We start from the raw sequence: 18,076 nt of genomic DNA, 5'->3' as shown, positions 1-18,076 counted from the left end.
AAACGAAACAAAAAAACAAAAACCAAAAAGCCCCAAAACTATTCCTCTGATGAGTTGCTTTCATCACCTATTTGGTCATAATTTATCTTTTAAAAAGTGAGGAGTAGGGGAAGAGATGAAGACGAAGACTAATCACCTGAAAGATAAGATTGGACATAAATCCCCTTGAGGTCACTTTAATCTAAATTGCTAAGAGCTCTGATTGGTCCCATTATAAGGCCTGGGTTCTTTCTCAGAGTTCTTAGAAGCTATTTTTCTCCCTACAGGAATTTTTTTCACCTAATTTTTGGATGAAGGGATTAAAATATGAAGAAACTTTAAAGCGTTATTTGCTTTGGATTACCGGGTATTTGGACTTAACTTTAGAATATTTCATATTGTTGTTGTTATTACTGTTTGCTGTTGCTGTTTTCTTGAGACAGGATCTCATGATGCAGCCTGGGCTGACCTGAAACTCACTACATAGACCAGGCTAGCCTTGAACTCACAGAGATCTATCTGCCTCTGCCCAGACTTGTGGGATTAAAGCCATGTACCACTGCACCCAACCCAACTTTAGAATGTTTGAAGTGGCAGCTCACTTAGTATCATTTTAGAACAGTCCTTCTATAGTATATTTGAGTGAAATAAATTAAAGGCCAGTTTGGGCATATTTTAACCAACCATTGTAGCAGTCTGTAGTCTAGCTTTGAAAATAAACAAAATTATAAAAAATCCAAACAAAAGATCCATGTTCTTCTTCAGAGATAAACTGTGGGGAAGCGTTTTGAAGAAACTCTGGCTCCCAAACCTCTCCCTCACGTGCCTGAAAATCAATTATTGGCTATTCGGAAGCTTCTTTGGGAAACATTATAATAATTCTCCAGGGACTGTGCCATTTCAGATGCGTTGTCAGCTGATCACAGAAGAAGGAGAAGCAAGTGAGGAGGCCAAAGGTGGAGAGGAAGAGGAGCGTGAGGGAAGATGGCGGCTTTCAGGCAGGGGTTACAAGGAGCTCTGAAAGCCCAAAGATGACGGACTCGATTGCCAGGTTGCCTCGTGACTTCAGACCTGCCCTTAGGCTTTGTACCCCGAAGACTCAATCACTAACATTAAGCAGCTGACGCATAAACACATTTCCAAGATGCTTTTGGAAAAGAAGAAGGGAAACAATGGGAGGAAGTGTAGGAGTGCATCCTCCGTTTCTGAGAGGAGAGGGGAGTGGAAAGCCTCAGACAAGATGCCGTCCCAGTCCTACTTGACTAATTTTAGTTATCTTGGTTCATGGCTATGATTCATCCCTAAAGCTGTGAATTCTTGAGGAGGAAGGAGGAAAAAAAATGGACTTAAATGTCAAAGAAGCAGGAACATAAATATAGTTTTCTTTTTCGGGGACCTAGAATTCCAGGATCTGGGTATCTTTTTCTCTCGCGCGAGGGACAGAAATCTTTAAACTTCTAGAAAAATAATGACTCCAGTCAAAACATCATCAAGGACGAAGACAGGATTGATTCCAGATCATCAGCTTTGAGTGTTTCTTCTTCAACATGGTTCACCCAGCCACCAGCGAGCGATTGCATGTGACTATGTATGACTGGGATACAACATGCAGACTGCAGGCATGCAGGGCAGGGAATGTCTTGGTTATAGGGAGAAGAAAGGCATGATTTCGTACTGCTCAGACATCCTCTGGCCCGCTGAGGAACAGGGGTTGACCCAGAGATGGCCTGATGAAACTCTGTCCTGGTTAGAAAAAAAATAAGATTTTAAATTTGTTTTGTGAGTAAGCTGGCTTTCATTTTGAGTTTCCATTAATTGGGAGAGTAGAAATAGCCCTCACCAACTCACATTCAATGTGAGCATTTCACGCAAGTAGACCACCTTCCTCCAGGAGTGTCTGCCCTGCGGCCCATGGACTACACATACGCACCTCAGCTGAGTGTGTCTCCTACACAAAATCATAAACATATCTAAAGCGTGTGTGTGTGTGTGTGTGTGTGTGTGTGTGTGTGTGTGTGTGTGTGTGTCTCAATTACATGGTTCCCAAGCATGGACTTTGTAGATGACAGCACGTCACGCTGTCATAATGCTACAAGCTTGGACAGGCCTAAGAGTAGTCACTATCTGTCTTCTTCCCTCTTCCCTTAAAAACTTCTAGAACATAAACAAACATGGCTGCTGAGAGATGGCCCAGGAAGTTAGTGAAGAAGTGTTATGTAGAAAGCAAAGCAGAATTCATCTCAAGGGACGTGTTTCCGGGAAGAGCTTTTGGTAGAATGTCCCCAGTGCAAAATTATGAGTGTTGACTTCAGCATCCGTCTGTTCCCAGCCTTCCCAAGGCTCTCTTTATTATCCTCACAGCCCCCCTCCTCCTTCCTCTTCGCATCTGCGTGTTGCCGTGAGCAGCAGCAATCACTGTACGCCATCACCTAAGATGCAACGTGTCACTCAGGTGGTGTGTGCCCAGGGTTCTGGCGATGACCTGACAGGTTGCTCTGGGCGGGGTGGGGGGGTGGGGGGGTGGGGGGTGGGGGGAGGCTGGAGGCTGCACACCCTCAGCTCTGCCTTTCAGAGGAGCCCAGGCACTTGAAGGGCTAACACGAGCTCGTGCGTTCTGCATCCCCTCGCGTGTCTCTTTTGACACCTTGGCTGTGACAGCTTTCATCTCTTGTTGAGAGATAGTTTAAGGCCTACAAATGACATGTATTGTCGTGCTCTCTGGCTACCTTTGCTTTATACCTCCTTGGCTCGCTATTGTTTTTATCTTTTACAAAACCAGTTCACTCTTTGATTTTTCTTAGTACCTTTCTAGGTGTGTCACAATTCAACGGAGATTTGTTCCTGCTTTTAAGTTTCCACAACCAACTTTTATCTAGTAGTTATGTTATAGGTTGAATCATATCGTCCAAATAGATACACTGCCACCATTCGTGAACACCTACAGCAAGAAGGAGTCCTTGAAGATTTAATCAAGTTAGCATGAAGCTAATGAGGAGGTCCCCAGTGCTATGACTGGTGTGATGAGGGTGGTGAGCTGGTGCATGTAATGTCAGTCAAGCGATGCCAAGTGTTGCTGGCTTCAGCCAGAGTCCAGCAGGAAACATGGATGGATTGATTTCTGCAGGTTTTGCCAGTGTACAGCCTCCAGCTCCCAACTCCTCGTGCTGGGAAGCAGGAAATTTGCTGTTTGTCTTAAGTTTGTGGTGACAGCCCTAAGATAACACACAGAAGCCAAGTGAAAGGATGCGACCAGAAAAAAAACAGTTCCTCTTGGTGGGTTAGTTAACTAATATATCAGTGCTAATTTTCAATAAAAAAGATTTCAGAGCAATACCATATGGTCCCTTGAAAAGGATCCAAGAGTAGATTTCCTGCCCAGTTCTTTATGTCCTTCACTATTTAAATGATTCTTGTTATAGACCAGTCAGCTGCTCTTCCGTGTTCTTGACCAATAATCTGATTTGTATTTTTAACTTAACTGCTTTGTCCACTTCTGTCTTATTTGTCTCTCAATGTTTCACTCTGTAACCTAGCCCAAGTGCGTAAATAGTATCAGTCACAGGTATCTTATAAACAGAGAACTTTAAAAACACTAATTACCTACAATGTATATTTCAGCCCCAAATGGATCTAAATTCCAAGGCCCTGATTAACTATAAATAATATATTATATATTATAATTAATATATTATAATATATATACACATACCCACCCAACAGGTCCGTCTGAAATTGTCAGTGTCTGGACTGACACTGGCCTTTAATCCTAGCATCCAGAAGGCAGAAGCAGGCAGATCTCAAGGCCAGTCTGGACTACACAGTAAGTATCAGGCCACCAGCCAGGTAACAACAACAACAACAACCACCCAAAAAAGAAAAAAAGAAAAGAAAAGAAAAGAAAAGAAAAAAGTCAGTTTTAGTTATCTCCTTTGCAAAGTTCGTTTTTCTCTAAATAGCACAAATGCAAATACTTATACTCACACTTTTCAAAACAAACGGACAAAAGCCACTTTTAAGGTCATATAAACTGTAATTTCAAATTCAAACGTGTGTATCAAGAACGATCATGCACACACAGGCGGGTTCCCCGGCACAGCCACATTCTCTAATCTTCTCCAATATAACCATTGCCCTCACGTCACGTCATTCTTTGAAAATCCGAGTCTTTTAAGAATGAGCTCACTTCTGCATTTAGTAATTGGGGAAAACAACAACAACAACAACAACAACCCTCCAAAATCGCGTATACGGACATTTTCATTGATCAGAAATTGTATTTTTCTTTTTAAAACAATCAAATGTCATTGATTTGCTTTTGTGGGTTAAGTGTTCACTTGCCGTCCCCTGTCTTTGACGCGACATTGATTGTCTACAAATCAAATTCAATGTCAAAACCAACAGGCTGTTCAGTCAGCACACCGCTGCACTGGGGGGGGGGGGGGGGGGAGGGCGTTCGGCTTCGCGACATGTCGTCATCAGGCAGAGCCGAAGTGCGACATGTTGTCATCAGGCAGAGCCGAGGTGCGGACCCAATGGGAGGCGTAGAGAGGGCATGACTTACTTGAGAGTGGTGAGCTCCGTGAGGGACGGTTGTGTGGCCTTGAGATAGCTTTCTCTTCTCGCAGCCACTTTGGGAGACGGCTTGGGGCTCGTGTCTGAGTCCCCGCTGTCCTCGTCTCCCATGGCCTTGATGTAGCTGCCGCTCCGCATCCTCCGGCATGGGATCTCGTCGTCCTTACCGCGGGGCGTGTACCCTGCCCACTCATCCTGGGGGACCTGGTCAGGTATAAAATAGACAGTTCACATTCAATAGAACTGAACTACCCCCCTCCCCCGACTTTGTGTAGCCCTGCCATCTTGGACTCGCTTTTGTAGACTAGGCTGGCCTCGAACTCACAGTGATCCGCCTGTCTCTGCCTCCCGAGTGCTGGGATTAAAGGTGTGCGCCACCACACCTGGCTCTAGAACTGAACTTTTAAAAGTGCTTCTTGTCCTTTTTTTTTTTTTTAAATGAATCTAGACTAGATAACAGAGATAAGTTATCTAACCCTCAGACATTGGTTTTTGATATTCAAGTTTTACCGTGACCGTTTTGAAAATAATCTTAACATATGAGCTTCTTTGTTGCAATCATAAGACAAGCTCTGGACCCCTGGGAAAGTGGGAACCGCGGGCTCTGGCACCTTACATGTCCCGACTTTCTTACACCTCTGACAGGTGAGGTGGAAGAATGTGAGGAAGACAAGAAGCCTGCAGTTTGATGGGAACCAACCTTTCTCCATCCCCACCTGGGAGTCAGGCACGACCACTGGCTCATCCTTGTTTCTCTGACTTAACATCTGTGCCGCCCGTGCCTGTTTTCTTTTCTTCCGACCCCTGCTGTATTCCAGCTGCTCTTAGTATCCGTTCACTCGCTCTTTCTGAGCTCTTGTTAACTTATATCTGGCCTCCGTGGCTCTGGTTAGAGCACATTCTGGGAGGTTTCCCAGCGATGTTTTTGTACCAGCCAATTGACCTTCTCTCAGTTTCTGTGTTTGCTGGCCTCTCCAGCAGGCGCACACATCACCCATACTTGCTGACAGCATCTCCCTGTTTGGCATCCTGCTCGCTCTCTGACTAGAGATAGCTCCCAGCAGCCATTTTCCCCCTCAGGTTCTGCTGGGTCCTGTTCTGGATTCCTGGGGTCCACACAGGAGGATTCTGTACTACACTGCTGCCTCGCATTTTCTCCAACCGCTTCTGTTAGGCTACGCAGGGCACTACACATCCTGTTGCACGTTTATTAAATTATGACAACCTCAGTTCCTTTTTTCTCCTCCAGCAAGGACTCAGCCTAACTCGTACTTAGCCACATTCTTCTCTCATTGGTGGAAGAAACACACAGTAATCCCTGGATTCACCCTTCAACAAGTACAAGGAGCTCACAAAGCACAGTGCCCCCTGCACAGAGTTCCATCAAAAGAGACCAGGCTGAGGCTGTTCTTACCACTGACATGCAGGCACTGTGGAGTAGCAGATACGTAAACACAGGAATGCCTCTAAATCGACATGCGTACAGTCTGAAGATGCTGTGCCACATGGAATATCCCGCCATAGAGAGACAGGAGAAACATGGCTCTGTCAGCAATGAACATGGCATGAGGAGTCTTACAGGACTCTCTTGAAGTGGTCAGATTTGCAATGCGATAAAATGAATACATACATACATACCTACATACACACACATGTACACAATATGTATGTATATATATATATGTACATGTATGTATGTATGTATGTGTGTTAGGGTCTCATGGGCAGGCCAGTAGCTCACTGTGGCCCAAGCTGGCTTGGAACCCTCAGTCCACTTGCCTCAGCCTCCTGTATTCTGAGATGAGAAGTGGGCACCACTATACCCAGTGTTGAAACATCAGCCCCTTGCATGCTGGGATTAAACATTTAGATGCTGAGAAGTTCCTGTGTATGGAAAGAGATGCAGTCTCTCATCAGCCACATTTAACTATGCTGAACAACTTGCTTACAGCGACTTATTGTTATCAGTGTATTTCCCTGCTTTTATCTTCTTTCTGCAGTTTCCAGTGAAAAGCTGGAGCTCAGAGAGCTGAGGTCACTGGATGAAGGACACAAGGGAATCCCTGGGACTCACAAGGTTCTGGTTGCCACACTTGGGCAGGCCTCTTGTCCCCGGGACACACAAGGCGCTGGTTGCCACACTCGGGCAGGCCTCTTGTCCCCGGGACACACAAGGCGCTGGTTGCCACACTCAGGCAGGCCTCTTGTCCCCGGGACACACAAGGTGCTGGTTGGCAGGCTGCTTGTCCAGCACAAAACAAACATCATGGAATTTCTGTTACAATTGTTTTGGCAATTTTCATTGTATTGTTTTTGTTGTTTGATTGGTTTGGTATTCCTTTATATATATTTTTTGAGAGAGAGAGAAAGAGAGAGAGGGGGGGGGAATGAAAGTTGAGTGGGAAGGAAGAATCTGGGGGAGTAAAAACCTGATCAAAATATATTGAATAAAAAAACTTAAAAAAAAAAAGTCTGCATCTGAAAAAAATCTGCAAAACATAAAAGAGTGCCCCAGTTGGAACTTCAAAAATCAGAACATAACAGGTTTTATGAGAAATAGTCTGTGAATTTGAAACTTAAAAGTGTTAAGAAAATCAGCTATGATTAACCTTATCTATATTAGATATGGATTTCCGGATATTACCCGTGATAGAAAGTGAAGTTATATGTTAACTATCAGAAACACTGTGCTTTCCTTTCTAAATCATGGACTTCTCTGTGTAATAAAAAAGCCACCAACTGCTAATAGCCCCCTTTCACATGTGGTACCTTGTGAGCCTCTCCATGCTCATGATGGCATGACGGCTGGCTTGATCCTGTGCAGGTATCCAGACCAACAGCCTTGCCATGTGCAGAAGACATTGTTTATTCAAGGCTGAGGACTCCATAGTCACTTAGTCTCTACACTCTGACCGGTTGTGAGTCTCTGCACTAACTGCCATCTAGTGTAAAAAGACACATCAAACCCCGACCCAGACCTAGCTGAGGGACAGAATATTCTCCACAATTAAGTGGAGACTGGGGACTGACTTTCACACGAACTCTGATGCCCCTTATTTAGCCATGTCCCCTTGATGGGGAGGCCCGATGGCACTCGGAGGAAGGATAGCAGACTACCAAGAAGAGACTTGATACCCTAGCATCAGTCACAGTCATAGGGAAGGGGAATGGGGTGAAAGCGGGAGGGAGGGAAGAATGGGAGGATGCACAAGATGGGATAGCAATTGAGATGTAATATGAATGATTTTATTTTTCAAAAAAAAGTAAGTACAAAGAAAAAAAAAGACACTTCCCTCATGAAGGCTGAGAGCTGAATCCTATAGCAGAGGAGACAGGGAGAGTGTAAGAGGCCCGGATGGAGGACACTAGGAAAACAAGGCCCTCTAAATCACCTCAGCAAAGCCATGTGAACTCATAGGTACTGCAGCAGCAAATAAAGGGACTGCATGGCGCTGGGTGTGTGGATGAAGGTCTCTGACCCTTGTGCCTGCTCTGCATGGTGTTGGGTGTGTGGATGAAGGTTTCTAACCCTTGTGCCTGCTCTGCATGGTGTTGGGTGTGTGGATGAAGGTCTCTGACTCTTGTGCCTGCTCTGCATGGCGCTGGGTGTGTGGATGAAGGTCTCTGACTCTTGTGCCTGCTCTGCATGGCGCTGGGTGTGTGGATGAAGGTCTCTGACTCTTGTGCCTGCTCTGCATGGCGCTGGGTGTGTGGATGAAGGTCTCTGACTCTTGTGCCTGCTCTGCATGGTGCTGGGTGGTGGATGAAGGTCTCTGACCCTTGTGCCTGCTCTGCATGGTGTTGGGTGTGTGGATGAAGGTCTCTGACTCTTGTGCCTGCTCTGCATGGCGCTAGGTGGTGGATGAAGGTCTCCGACTCTTGTGCCTGCTTTGCATGGTGCTGGGTGTGTGGATGAGGGTCTCTGACTCTTGTGCCTGCTCTCGAGACTCCTTTCCTTCTGTTGGTTTGCCTCGTCCAACTTAGACGTGATGGATTTTGTTTTATCTCATTATACTTTTTTATTTTTTATTTTTTATCTCCTAGAAGCCTGTCCTTTTAAAATGACAGAAAGGAAGTGAATCCAGATGGGAGGGGATGTAGGATGGAACTGGAAGGAATCGTGGGAGGGGGAACTGTAATCTGGAGATATTGTGTGAGAAAAGAAACTTTCTTTCTTCTTGATTTTTTTTTGAGACAGGGTTTCTCTGTATATCCTTGGCTGTCCTGGACTTGCTTTATAGACCAGGCTGGCCTCAAACTCACAGAGATCTGCCTGCTCCTTCACCTGGGATTACTGGTGTGCGCTACCACGCCTGGCTAAAAGGAAAAAAAAACCCTTAACTTTTGGGAAGAAAGTTTGATACTATATACACTAAGCAAAATAAGAGCATAAGGTTCACTCCTAGGCTTGTGGACTCCTCAGCCACGTTTACCACACAAAGCCTGAGGTCCTTCCCCTGGAGTAGGCTTTAAACCCAAGGAGAAAGCTGTTGGTTACGTCTATAATATGCATGCCATTATTGCACCAATGGGTTTATCTTGCCAGCTGGTCCCTATGTTCACAGCTGGGTAAGATCATCGATGTTTTCTCTCCTCAAGCAGCCTGATGAGCACTTTCTGGCACTATAACAACCAGGAGCGCGGAGGAAGCGTTGGCCGCTAATAGCAGTGTCCTCAGTGACCTCTCCTCTGCCCAAGGTGAGTGGTATCTTCAAAGGTAGAGTCTTCCCATTACAACTTCCATGTCCTTGTGCTGAGCTCCAAGTGTGCAGATGTTGTCAGAAATGTGCTGTTAGTTTTTTTGATCCACATAGTTAAGAGGTGATGTGTCCCCCCTCGTTTTACCATGGGGGAACTCAGGCTGTGGAACTAGCCTAGGCTACAGTTGTGAAGAGCGGCAAGCCCACAGGGCAGCTCCTGGGCCTTAGTACTGGGCAGTATTTGATGGACGTTTTCTGGCTGGGTTGTATTTTGTTGCACCTGTTGAGTTACGGTCCTTGACACCATCGTAGCTCATCACACGCACACCGTCATTTGTCATTTACTAGCGGCGCTAGAAGCAAGCGTAGACTTTTCATTTTTTCCTAAGCTCAAAGGCTTTCAGGATCACCACAGCAACAAGGGTTTCTCAGAAAATTACAAATGATGAGAAGAATCTTGTTTTCCTTCAGTTGGTAAGTGACTCACTGCATAGATATAATCATGTTCAGATCCTCATCATCAGCTTAGCAATTGCGTCCTAAAAGCCATCAGCAAAGCCGTGGTCACTGATGGCCCGCCACCTGCCATTCCACCACACTGATGTGAAATTCATGAAGAACTGCTTTCTGGAATATTTTACAGATGAATGAAAAACTGATTAGCTAATATGCCAATTTCTGTTCAGGTGCTCTGCAAACTTAGCTCAAGGCAGAAAACCTGGGTTTCAGGAAAAATAGTCTGTGATCGTTGCTAGGGGAACGGGCCGAGAAGTATTTAGTCTGTGTGCCTTTCAATTAATCATTCTTTTCAAATGACAGTGCTGAGAGAATTGTACCAATTTGACTTTCACTGGAGTGGAGCATAAATATTAATAAATTATTCCTCTACCTAAAGGCAGCATACAGCAAGATTTAATATAAAATAACAAAGAAGTTGGTTCTAAAAAATGTAGATGAACACAATTTAGAACCTGGAGAAGGGAAATACTATTGCTAAACTGTTAGGACCAGCAAAATTGCTATAACTGTGTGTGTGTGTGTGTGTGTGTGTGTTAACACTTCAAAGAAAAAGATGGACATCTTGGAGGTACATAGTTCTGGAAGGAAGCATTCTGTTTTGTAGAGTTCAAAGGATGCAGTGGTACCCTCCTTTGGTCAAAAAGAATGAACAGTTATGAAGTGGCAGCTACTATTGTGACCTGGTTAAAGGCTGCTGTGCTTGCCTGGATTTCCCCATGTCCCCGCCCCATCTCCCCTGGGAAGGCGCAGTCCTATGCAGACTTTCAGGCAGATACGAGTTTGTTTCTTCATTTACTTTCTTAGAAGTGCCCCGGGCTGGGAGGAGCTAAAGCTTTAGATTTAGTGATTCTCTTCTGATACCAGCGAGCATCCTGCCCTGTGCTGACTGACATGTGTATGGCTTAGGCTTTCAGGCTGGCGCACATTGCGTCCTAATTCGCCTCTGTGGGTTCAGCCTTGCACTGCAAACAGCCCTCAGACCCCAGGGGCCGCAGGATCCTCCTGTGGCTCTGTTTCCACTGTTCTCTCCCTGAGCTGGTTGACCTGCTGTTCTGCTCACATCAGAAAGCCGCCAGTGCCTCCTTAGCTGCTCCCACCTGTCTGTAGAGAAAAAGCTTAGAGAAATCTAAGGAGACAGTTAACCCTGCCCACTGTCTGAGAAAGGCTATGGTGTTCCTGGTGGGGCCTGGCTAGGAGACTGGGAGTCCTGTTAAAAAGCAGACAGAAGAGAAAAAGGCCAGGTGCTGTCAATAGTGTGACAGCAGGTGGCTCTGCATGTCTGAGCCATCCTAGGAGGCAGCTGCACCCAACAAACACCAAAAAAGTGACACACAAAGGCAGTCTTCTACAGGTCAGCTTTGATACCAGTGATAGACCACAGGAAACGATTACGTGCTTTTTAATGCTTGTGTTTGAGGACCGACACTCTTAACACAGAGCCCTTTTAAAAGATGCTTTTGAGGCAGGGTCTCTCTCATTATCTAGTCTAGCCCGAAACCTGCTATGTAGCCCAGGCTGTCCTCCTGCCTCAGTGTCCCTTTCCAGTGCTGCGGTGGCAAGCCTGTGCCACTGTGCCTATCTGAGAGTTTTGAAAAAAGGTGGAGGTACGGGAATTTCTTATCCAAAGCCCGCAGCCGAGACATCGTGTCACCATTGAGAGGTTGCCAGACTCATCCAACAGTGACTGTAATAAGATGTCACTGACCTCCAACCTGATTGTGGACGCTGTCTACACTGAGCAGAGGTAAAATCTATTTAGTCAGAACAGGATCAAGAGTGGGGAGCCGGCCGCTGCTAATGGGGCGTGCCAGTATTTCCTATGCCTTCCTTCCTGCCTCCTGCTCTTTTTTGGTTACTGCTGCAAGCTGTTTTGTTTATCCATCAGCAGCACAGAATTCAAACTTACAGACAGTTGGAAGAGACTGTAACAGATGAGCAGAGAAATAAACAAACAACATACTCTCAGAAAGCATGAAAGCTGTACGGAACTCAGATGAGACAATACGATAGGGTGGCTGGAGGGGCCTTGTTTCTCTCCTGTCTGGAAGAGGTGACGTCCCAGAACCATAGCAGCCAGCCTTAGAAGGACCTGGGTCCAGCCAGCAAACAGTCAGTAGCATAAGGACAAGTGTGAGCAATCAAAAGCCTAGCCATGAAAAGTGTCAGCCTGGGCAGAGTTCACTACGCAGACACGATGCCAGCAGGCAGGGCCAGGTGACATCCAGCCTGTGAGCACAGCTAACATTTTCCTCCAAAGATGAACTCAGCCTTCTCAAAGCCCTCCTTTAACCATCACAGTCGGAATTAGCTTCTTTTGGTGTAATCTAGAAATCTTGTCTACTTACTTAGGGGTTTGTGAGCTTTAGCTTGGGGACTAAGTATGTCTCACTGTGTGTGTGTGTGTGTGTATGTATGTGTGTTTATTGGAAATGCAGCCAGAGGCAGTGATTATATCTTGTCTAATGGCTGGTTTTGAGTTATCAGGGCAAAACTATGTGGTAGTGAGAGAAATGAGAGAAAACTCTCATTCTTTGATAATGCAGATACAAAAATAATTGGATATGTTAAACAGAGGTATGAAGTCAGAGCACAGTCTGCACCAGCGGTTCTGAGCTACAGCTCTCCGTCAGGAAGCAATCCTAAGCTGTCTGTCCTGAGACTTGTTCCTGTTCAGCAGACAAGATGTCTTGGCTCCCCAGTGACTGCAGGGACGGCTCTTCATGCTCAGACACCCTAGGTTAGAAGAACTGCAAAGGGACCCCCCCTCTTTTTTATTTTAAGATTTCTTAAAAGCATGTTTGTCCTAAGACCTGTGCACTTGATAAAAATAAGGATTGTCCAGGCTGGTAGCTGGGGTCAGGAGACTCACAGCCGCTCACAGTCACCAGGGTGAAAAAGGGTGGAAAAGTGTGTCACCGTTTACTTAACTACTTCCAGGGCCCAGAACAGTGTATGCTTCATCAAGTGTCTGCATAAACGCGACTGTCAACATGAGCCTTCACTTACTATGTGTGTAACTATTTGTATAACCATATTTTAAATTCAGTTTTATTCATCTGTAAGGCAGAAATGATAACAGCTATCTAAGGAATTCATGAACTCAGGTGCCTTACAGATGTGAGCATAAAGGTTGGAAGAAATGCAATTGTGTTTTAAGTACAGCCATCCATAAATATCTTGGAGATGACGCGGTGGCAGCTTTCTTAGGATGGTACACTTCTGTGTATTAGATACGGCAGTGCAAGGATATACATGTGACAGAGTATGTGCACAGCCATACGCAAAAACATAAGCATCTCTTCTCTGGTGAGAACACGGTACTCCTAAGTTGACCATGGGTATCAAAAGGCAGTTCTCCATCTTCTAGAGCCACTGGAAGCAGATAACAGTCTCTCGGAGCTTGTATCCCTCACCCGTAGGTTTCCCCGGGTGTAGTGTTACCCATGTTCTGGGCGACCCGGGAAGGGGCATTTGAAGGATCTTCCTCACATGGAACCTTGGAAGGTTGTGAGTCAGAGTTCCTCCTTCCATCTGAACGTCTCAGAGTCTGATGCTGTTTTTCAGCCTGTATCCCGCTCAGTTAACAAACGTCCCACCCGCGTTTACCTCTCTCTACTTTCCTAAGCTGAGACACCTTGTTTTATTGAATCTAAGATGCAGTGCAAACATCCTGGCACTTTTTTTTAGACTAACAGGAAAGAGACACCACCAATGAACTGTTGCTCTAGATTACACACTGTGTGTGTCCCATAAATGGTAAATATGTAAGAAATATGGGTCTTAGGATCAACTCACTTTAAACTCTGTAAAATATATGTGAAGAGAACCAGGAGTTGAGCAGTAACAACAGAGCTTAACGTTCACATCCAGTCATTTATAGTCAGCATTCATCTGTGTTACACTTTTTTTTTTTTGCAAAAAACCACACCTATATGTTCATATAATGTCTATGATTCTGGTAGCTAATTTGAGTGGTAGCAAGAGTTAGTTTTTAATAATTCTTATCAGAATTTGTGCCAAATAAAAAGGCTGGAGTACACAGAGGTTAATAGCTAGTCTTATAGAGCTCTGTGCCCAAGCTGGGTTCCTCTGTTCAGGATTCAGGAGTAATTAAAAAAATATTTATTTATTTATTATTATATATACAGTACTCTGCCTGCATGCACACCTGCAGGCCAGAAAAGGGCACCAGATCTCATTATAGATGGTTATGAGCCACCATGTGGTTCCTGGGAATTGAACTCAGGAGGAGCAGTCAGTGCCCTTAACCTCTGAGCCATCTCTCCAGCTGTCAGGAGTAATTTTTATTCCATTATTTATAAATATTTTTGACACACGATTGTTATTTTATGATCTACAGAGTACACACTTGAGATTTTTAAAAAAATTCAACTTCATATGGGGTTAAGGTCCAGCCTATGAGAAAAACAAATTAATACACAAACCACAGTTCATGTGATTTGGAATAAAGATGACAAGAACTGCTATTTCTCACACAGGCTTGTTTGCAAGAGATCCTGGCAAAGCGCGAGAGCTTGAGGCTTTGTTTCCGCTGCCTGCGGGTCCTGAGGCATATTTGCACCCAGGACAAGTCAGACATCAGTGCCCATGATGGCCCGATGGCTGAGAGATGGAGCCATGTGCACATCCTTGAGAGCGGAACGTCTCAGGATGGGAATTCGGATGGCAAGGTTTGGAGTAATGGAAATGTGTGAGACTTGGGGAAATCTGAGAGCCACAAAAGGAGTGAAGACACTTAGAAAGTCTGGACAGCTGAACTGGGGTGCACGTCCTGAAAATCCACACGGGTAGGGCTGCTGCTCCCATGGGAGGTGTATAGTGGTAGTTGTGGGCACGTGAGGCAGAGTGTGTTTCACCAGGGCTGGGGAGGCTGCAGAAGTAACAAGCATCTGGCTGACCAGGCCGACAACAGAGCAAGGAGAAGTAGGGATTAAAGCAGTGCCACTGATAGGCTTATGTTTGCAAGGTGACCACTGAGCACTGTTGACGGAGTTATTTCAACAACAGGACTCATGATAATGGTGCTTGGTCTTGGCTGAGGGGCAGCGGAACCAGCCCTTGTGAGCTTTATGAACAGAGGTCAATTGCAGGACAAGAGCCCGTGTTCATGAAAGAAAAGGTGGGGGAATCTGCTATCTATAGAAAATCCAACAATTATAGCATAATCGCCAAGGGCCGGGAGCAGCACCATCCAGCAATCCTGTAAAGCAGCCACTGCCGTTTCTGCTTTGCCCTCGGAAAGCCGAGACTCAAAAAGAGGTGAAATGGCTTTCCAAGGTCAGCGCAGTGAACAAGAGGTTTGCTGTCTGACACCAAAAGCTTTTAACCGCATCACCCGGCCTCTGATGAATGCATCAAGACCGGGTGATGAACAAATAGACCACAAAGATGGAAAGGGAAAGTGATGATGGCGTGCATGCTCCCATTTAAGTGCACTCAAAGATGAAATATAACTATTAAAATAATTATAAATATTATCTTGTCACTAGTTTTCTAGTGTTGGTAAAAAGAGTAAGCACTTAAAATAAGCAGGCGTTTGTGTCAGTCAGTTCTGCCTCTTTGCGGTTACCACTGTTCTCTGCATTATGGCTTAAACAAACAAACAAACAAAAAAACCGGTCAGTTGAATGTGTGTGAGGAGGAGTGAGGTTAGGGGGAGCAGAGCTGTCAGACAGTCACAACGGGAGCAGTGGCTCTGGATGAACATCCGACAGTGGCTTTAGCCTTGGTAGGAAGCTTGGCTGTGGACAGCTGCCCGCAGAGGCGGCTGCAGCAAGCAGTGCCCCGGCCTTCTAAGCACTTTTAGTGGCTCTCGGATTCCCTACTCACTCTGGTCCTTCGCATCTTCTTTGTAGCTGGGAGGACTGCTTTTCTGCTCCACACAGCTTTCACCTTGACAAATACGACTTGGCTTAAGTGTCCCTGTAGCCTTTTTAGTTTGCTCTTCTCATAGCAAAAGAAGCAGAAGAAAAAAAGAAGAGAGCAGGAATAGGGAAATTACAACGGCACGCAGGAGATGCAGACCCTTAGCTGCCCCTCAACTGTCCTCACCCAAACAGGATTGGATCCCCCCAGCAACCACCCAAGGCTGGAGTGCAGCGGAGGAATTTGCTTTAGATTACTTACAGTCACCTTCTAAGGACAAGCACGAATGCCCACCCACCCACCTTGCTTAAAATAGGGGTGATCCCCTCATCAGAGCTCCCTCCACCTGTTTTTAAATGTTTGTCAAAGAAGAGAGCTATGTAAAGCAGCGGTGTGCACACTGAGTGACTCTGTGAGATGATTTTTCACCCACAAACATTTACACTTGCCTTCGGGAGGCCTGGCACCATAAAAGCTACCGCTTAAATGGACCAAAAGCATTTTATAAGGCAGAGTCTCTGGTCTCAAGGGAATTTACAAGTTTTAAGTAGATCTGGAGATTTGGAGATGGATGAATAAAATGAGTGAAAAAAAATAGTTTTAAAGCACGTCAAACTGAGCTGGGCACTGGCTCTTGGAGCAGCTGAGTTACCTGCTAGGGTTTGTCCCAATCTGCCCTGCTCACTAGTGGGTGAACTCTGTGTTTGTGGGAGTACTGAAAGGCTCTTAAATCAGCACTCGCCCCCCGGGGGCTGCTGGGAAGTGTCCTGAAGTTGCAGCTGATGCAAGTGGGAGCTGATGGGTAGAGATTTTGTGACGTCACACCAGGAAATAGGAGCTGAGACACCGGGCTATACAGTTGGCTATACAAAGGGGCAGGAGGGAAAGTGAATATATATATAGATTTATTTATTTTTATCTTATATGCTTGGGTGTTTTGTCTGCATGTATGTCTGTGAACCACGTGTGTTCTGAGTGCCTGTAGAGTAATAGATGGTTGTAAGCTGCCGTATGGGGTGACTGGGAATTGACCTAGGTCCTGTGGAATATCAGCCAGTGCTTTTAATCACCAAGCCATCTCTCTAGGGCCTGGAAAATGAGTATTTATCAGTGGTCCACCCTGTATTTTGACTGTAATGGGTACTGCAGGGGGAGCTTGCTATCTAAACCTCACTGCTGGTCACATCACACTGGTTTCACTTTGGGGAACCCTCCTCTGTCTGAGATCTGTGTGCGTAGGAGTGGTTCAGGGTTCATGCCACACCCATCTGCACGTTGTAGCTTTGCTCACTGCTCTTTGCTTCGCTGCCCTGGTGTGCAGCTGTGTGTATGCTGCCTGTTCAGTGCATACGGATCTTGGGACTTTTGTCTGGAATGCTGGGTGAAACCGTTTTCTCTTTCAGTGAACAATGCATTAGGGAGGCAGGGCAGCCTTAGGCGGGGAGCCATTTTAGAAACACAGGATGCAAGCATTTTCTAGTATTCCGTCAGTGTTACTATCAACCCCGCTGCAAAAATGAGATCATTGAGACTTTATGTTATCAAGTGACACACATGAAATGTTACATATATTTCTCTGCTTTTTCTTTTTTCTGTTAAAATCACACCATGGTGTGATCCTGAAGTGAGATCCTGACTTCACTTCAGCAATTTTTCATTAATCATGAGACTGAAGGATTAAATTTTCAGGATATATTTTGAAATAAATAAAAAAAAATTGAAAACTCTGACAACTAGGACCATTAAATTCTTGGAGTAAACTCAAAGAGCGTGAGATAACAGACACAGAATACACCGCACCCAGTGCCTATAATTAGCTTCAAAATTTAGTGAAAGGAAAGAAAAAAATCCAAAACATTTTAAAAGAGTTCAAAATCGACAGCCCCAGGGTTTATCTGTGGCAGGTAAACTTGTTTCCACCAGCTACATTAGAGGGTAATTTGGAGCCCTTAGTGGTTTTCCTTCGGCTGTTTGCTTTTGGGTACATGAAGGCATAGCATAGGCTCAGAGCAGTTATGGTGAGCACTGTGGCTTTCCACCACAGCTACAGTCAGTGGTGAGCTGTTGCATGCGGGTTTTAGGTGTTAGTCCTAGCTCCAAAATGGAGTTCTCTGAGGAAAGCTAAAATTCTCCACTGGGCATTCAGAAGCAGATATAGAGGGGCTAGGTTAGTAATCTTCCTGGCTGGGGTTCTGAAGACACCCTGATACCGACATGTCCTTCACCAAAGGCAAACCGTGCTGTTTGCTAAAATCCCACAAATCACCCAGCCAGCCCAGCAGCCGCTAGCACTGTGCAGCCCCTTTCTGTCTGATTTGCAGGGCTCTGGTTCTATTTCTTTGGAACATGAAGCCTGATAAACATGGGATGAACAAACAGTACAGTTATTTTAAAATGCTTATGAATATAGATGTTTTCTC

At 45.3% G+C, this 18,076-nt stretch overlaps 1 protein-coding gene across 16 annotated transcripts in view; it reads right to left on the bottom strand.

Annotated features, from left to right (window-relative positions):
• DLGAP1 (DLG associated protein 1) overlaps positions 1-18,076 on the bottom strand; it is a gene marked incomplete at its 5' end in the record, with an annotated part of 765,236 nt that overhangs the window by 216,861 nt on the left and 530,299 nt on the right. For 11 of the 16 annotated variants that reach the window (XM_084779899.1, XM_084779898.1, XM_084779889.1 and 8 more), the window contains one exon: positions 4,541-4,755. In XM_084779899.1, the coding sequence (XP_084636025.1) occupies positions 4,541-4,755 (215 nt within the window). Of the gene's footprint in view, positions 1-4,540; positions 4,756-15,620; positions 15,735-18,076 lie in introns of all 16 variants that reach the window. The other 5 variants (XM_084779892.1, XM_084779894.1, XM_084779893.1 and 2 more) reach the window with 1 other exon arrangement.

This window comes from Acomys minous (assembly GCF_964271855.1).
Source record: "Acomys minous genome assembly, chromosome: 4".
NCBI lineage: Eukaryota > Metazoa > Chordata > Mammalia > Rodentia > Muridae > Acomys > Acomys minous.
Note: the sequence above shows the minus strand (reverse complement) of the source record. Positions and strands in the feature narration are given on the sequence as shown.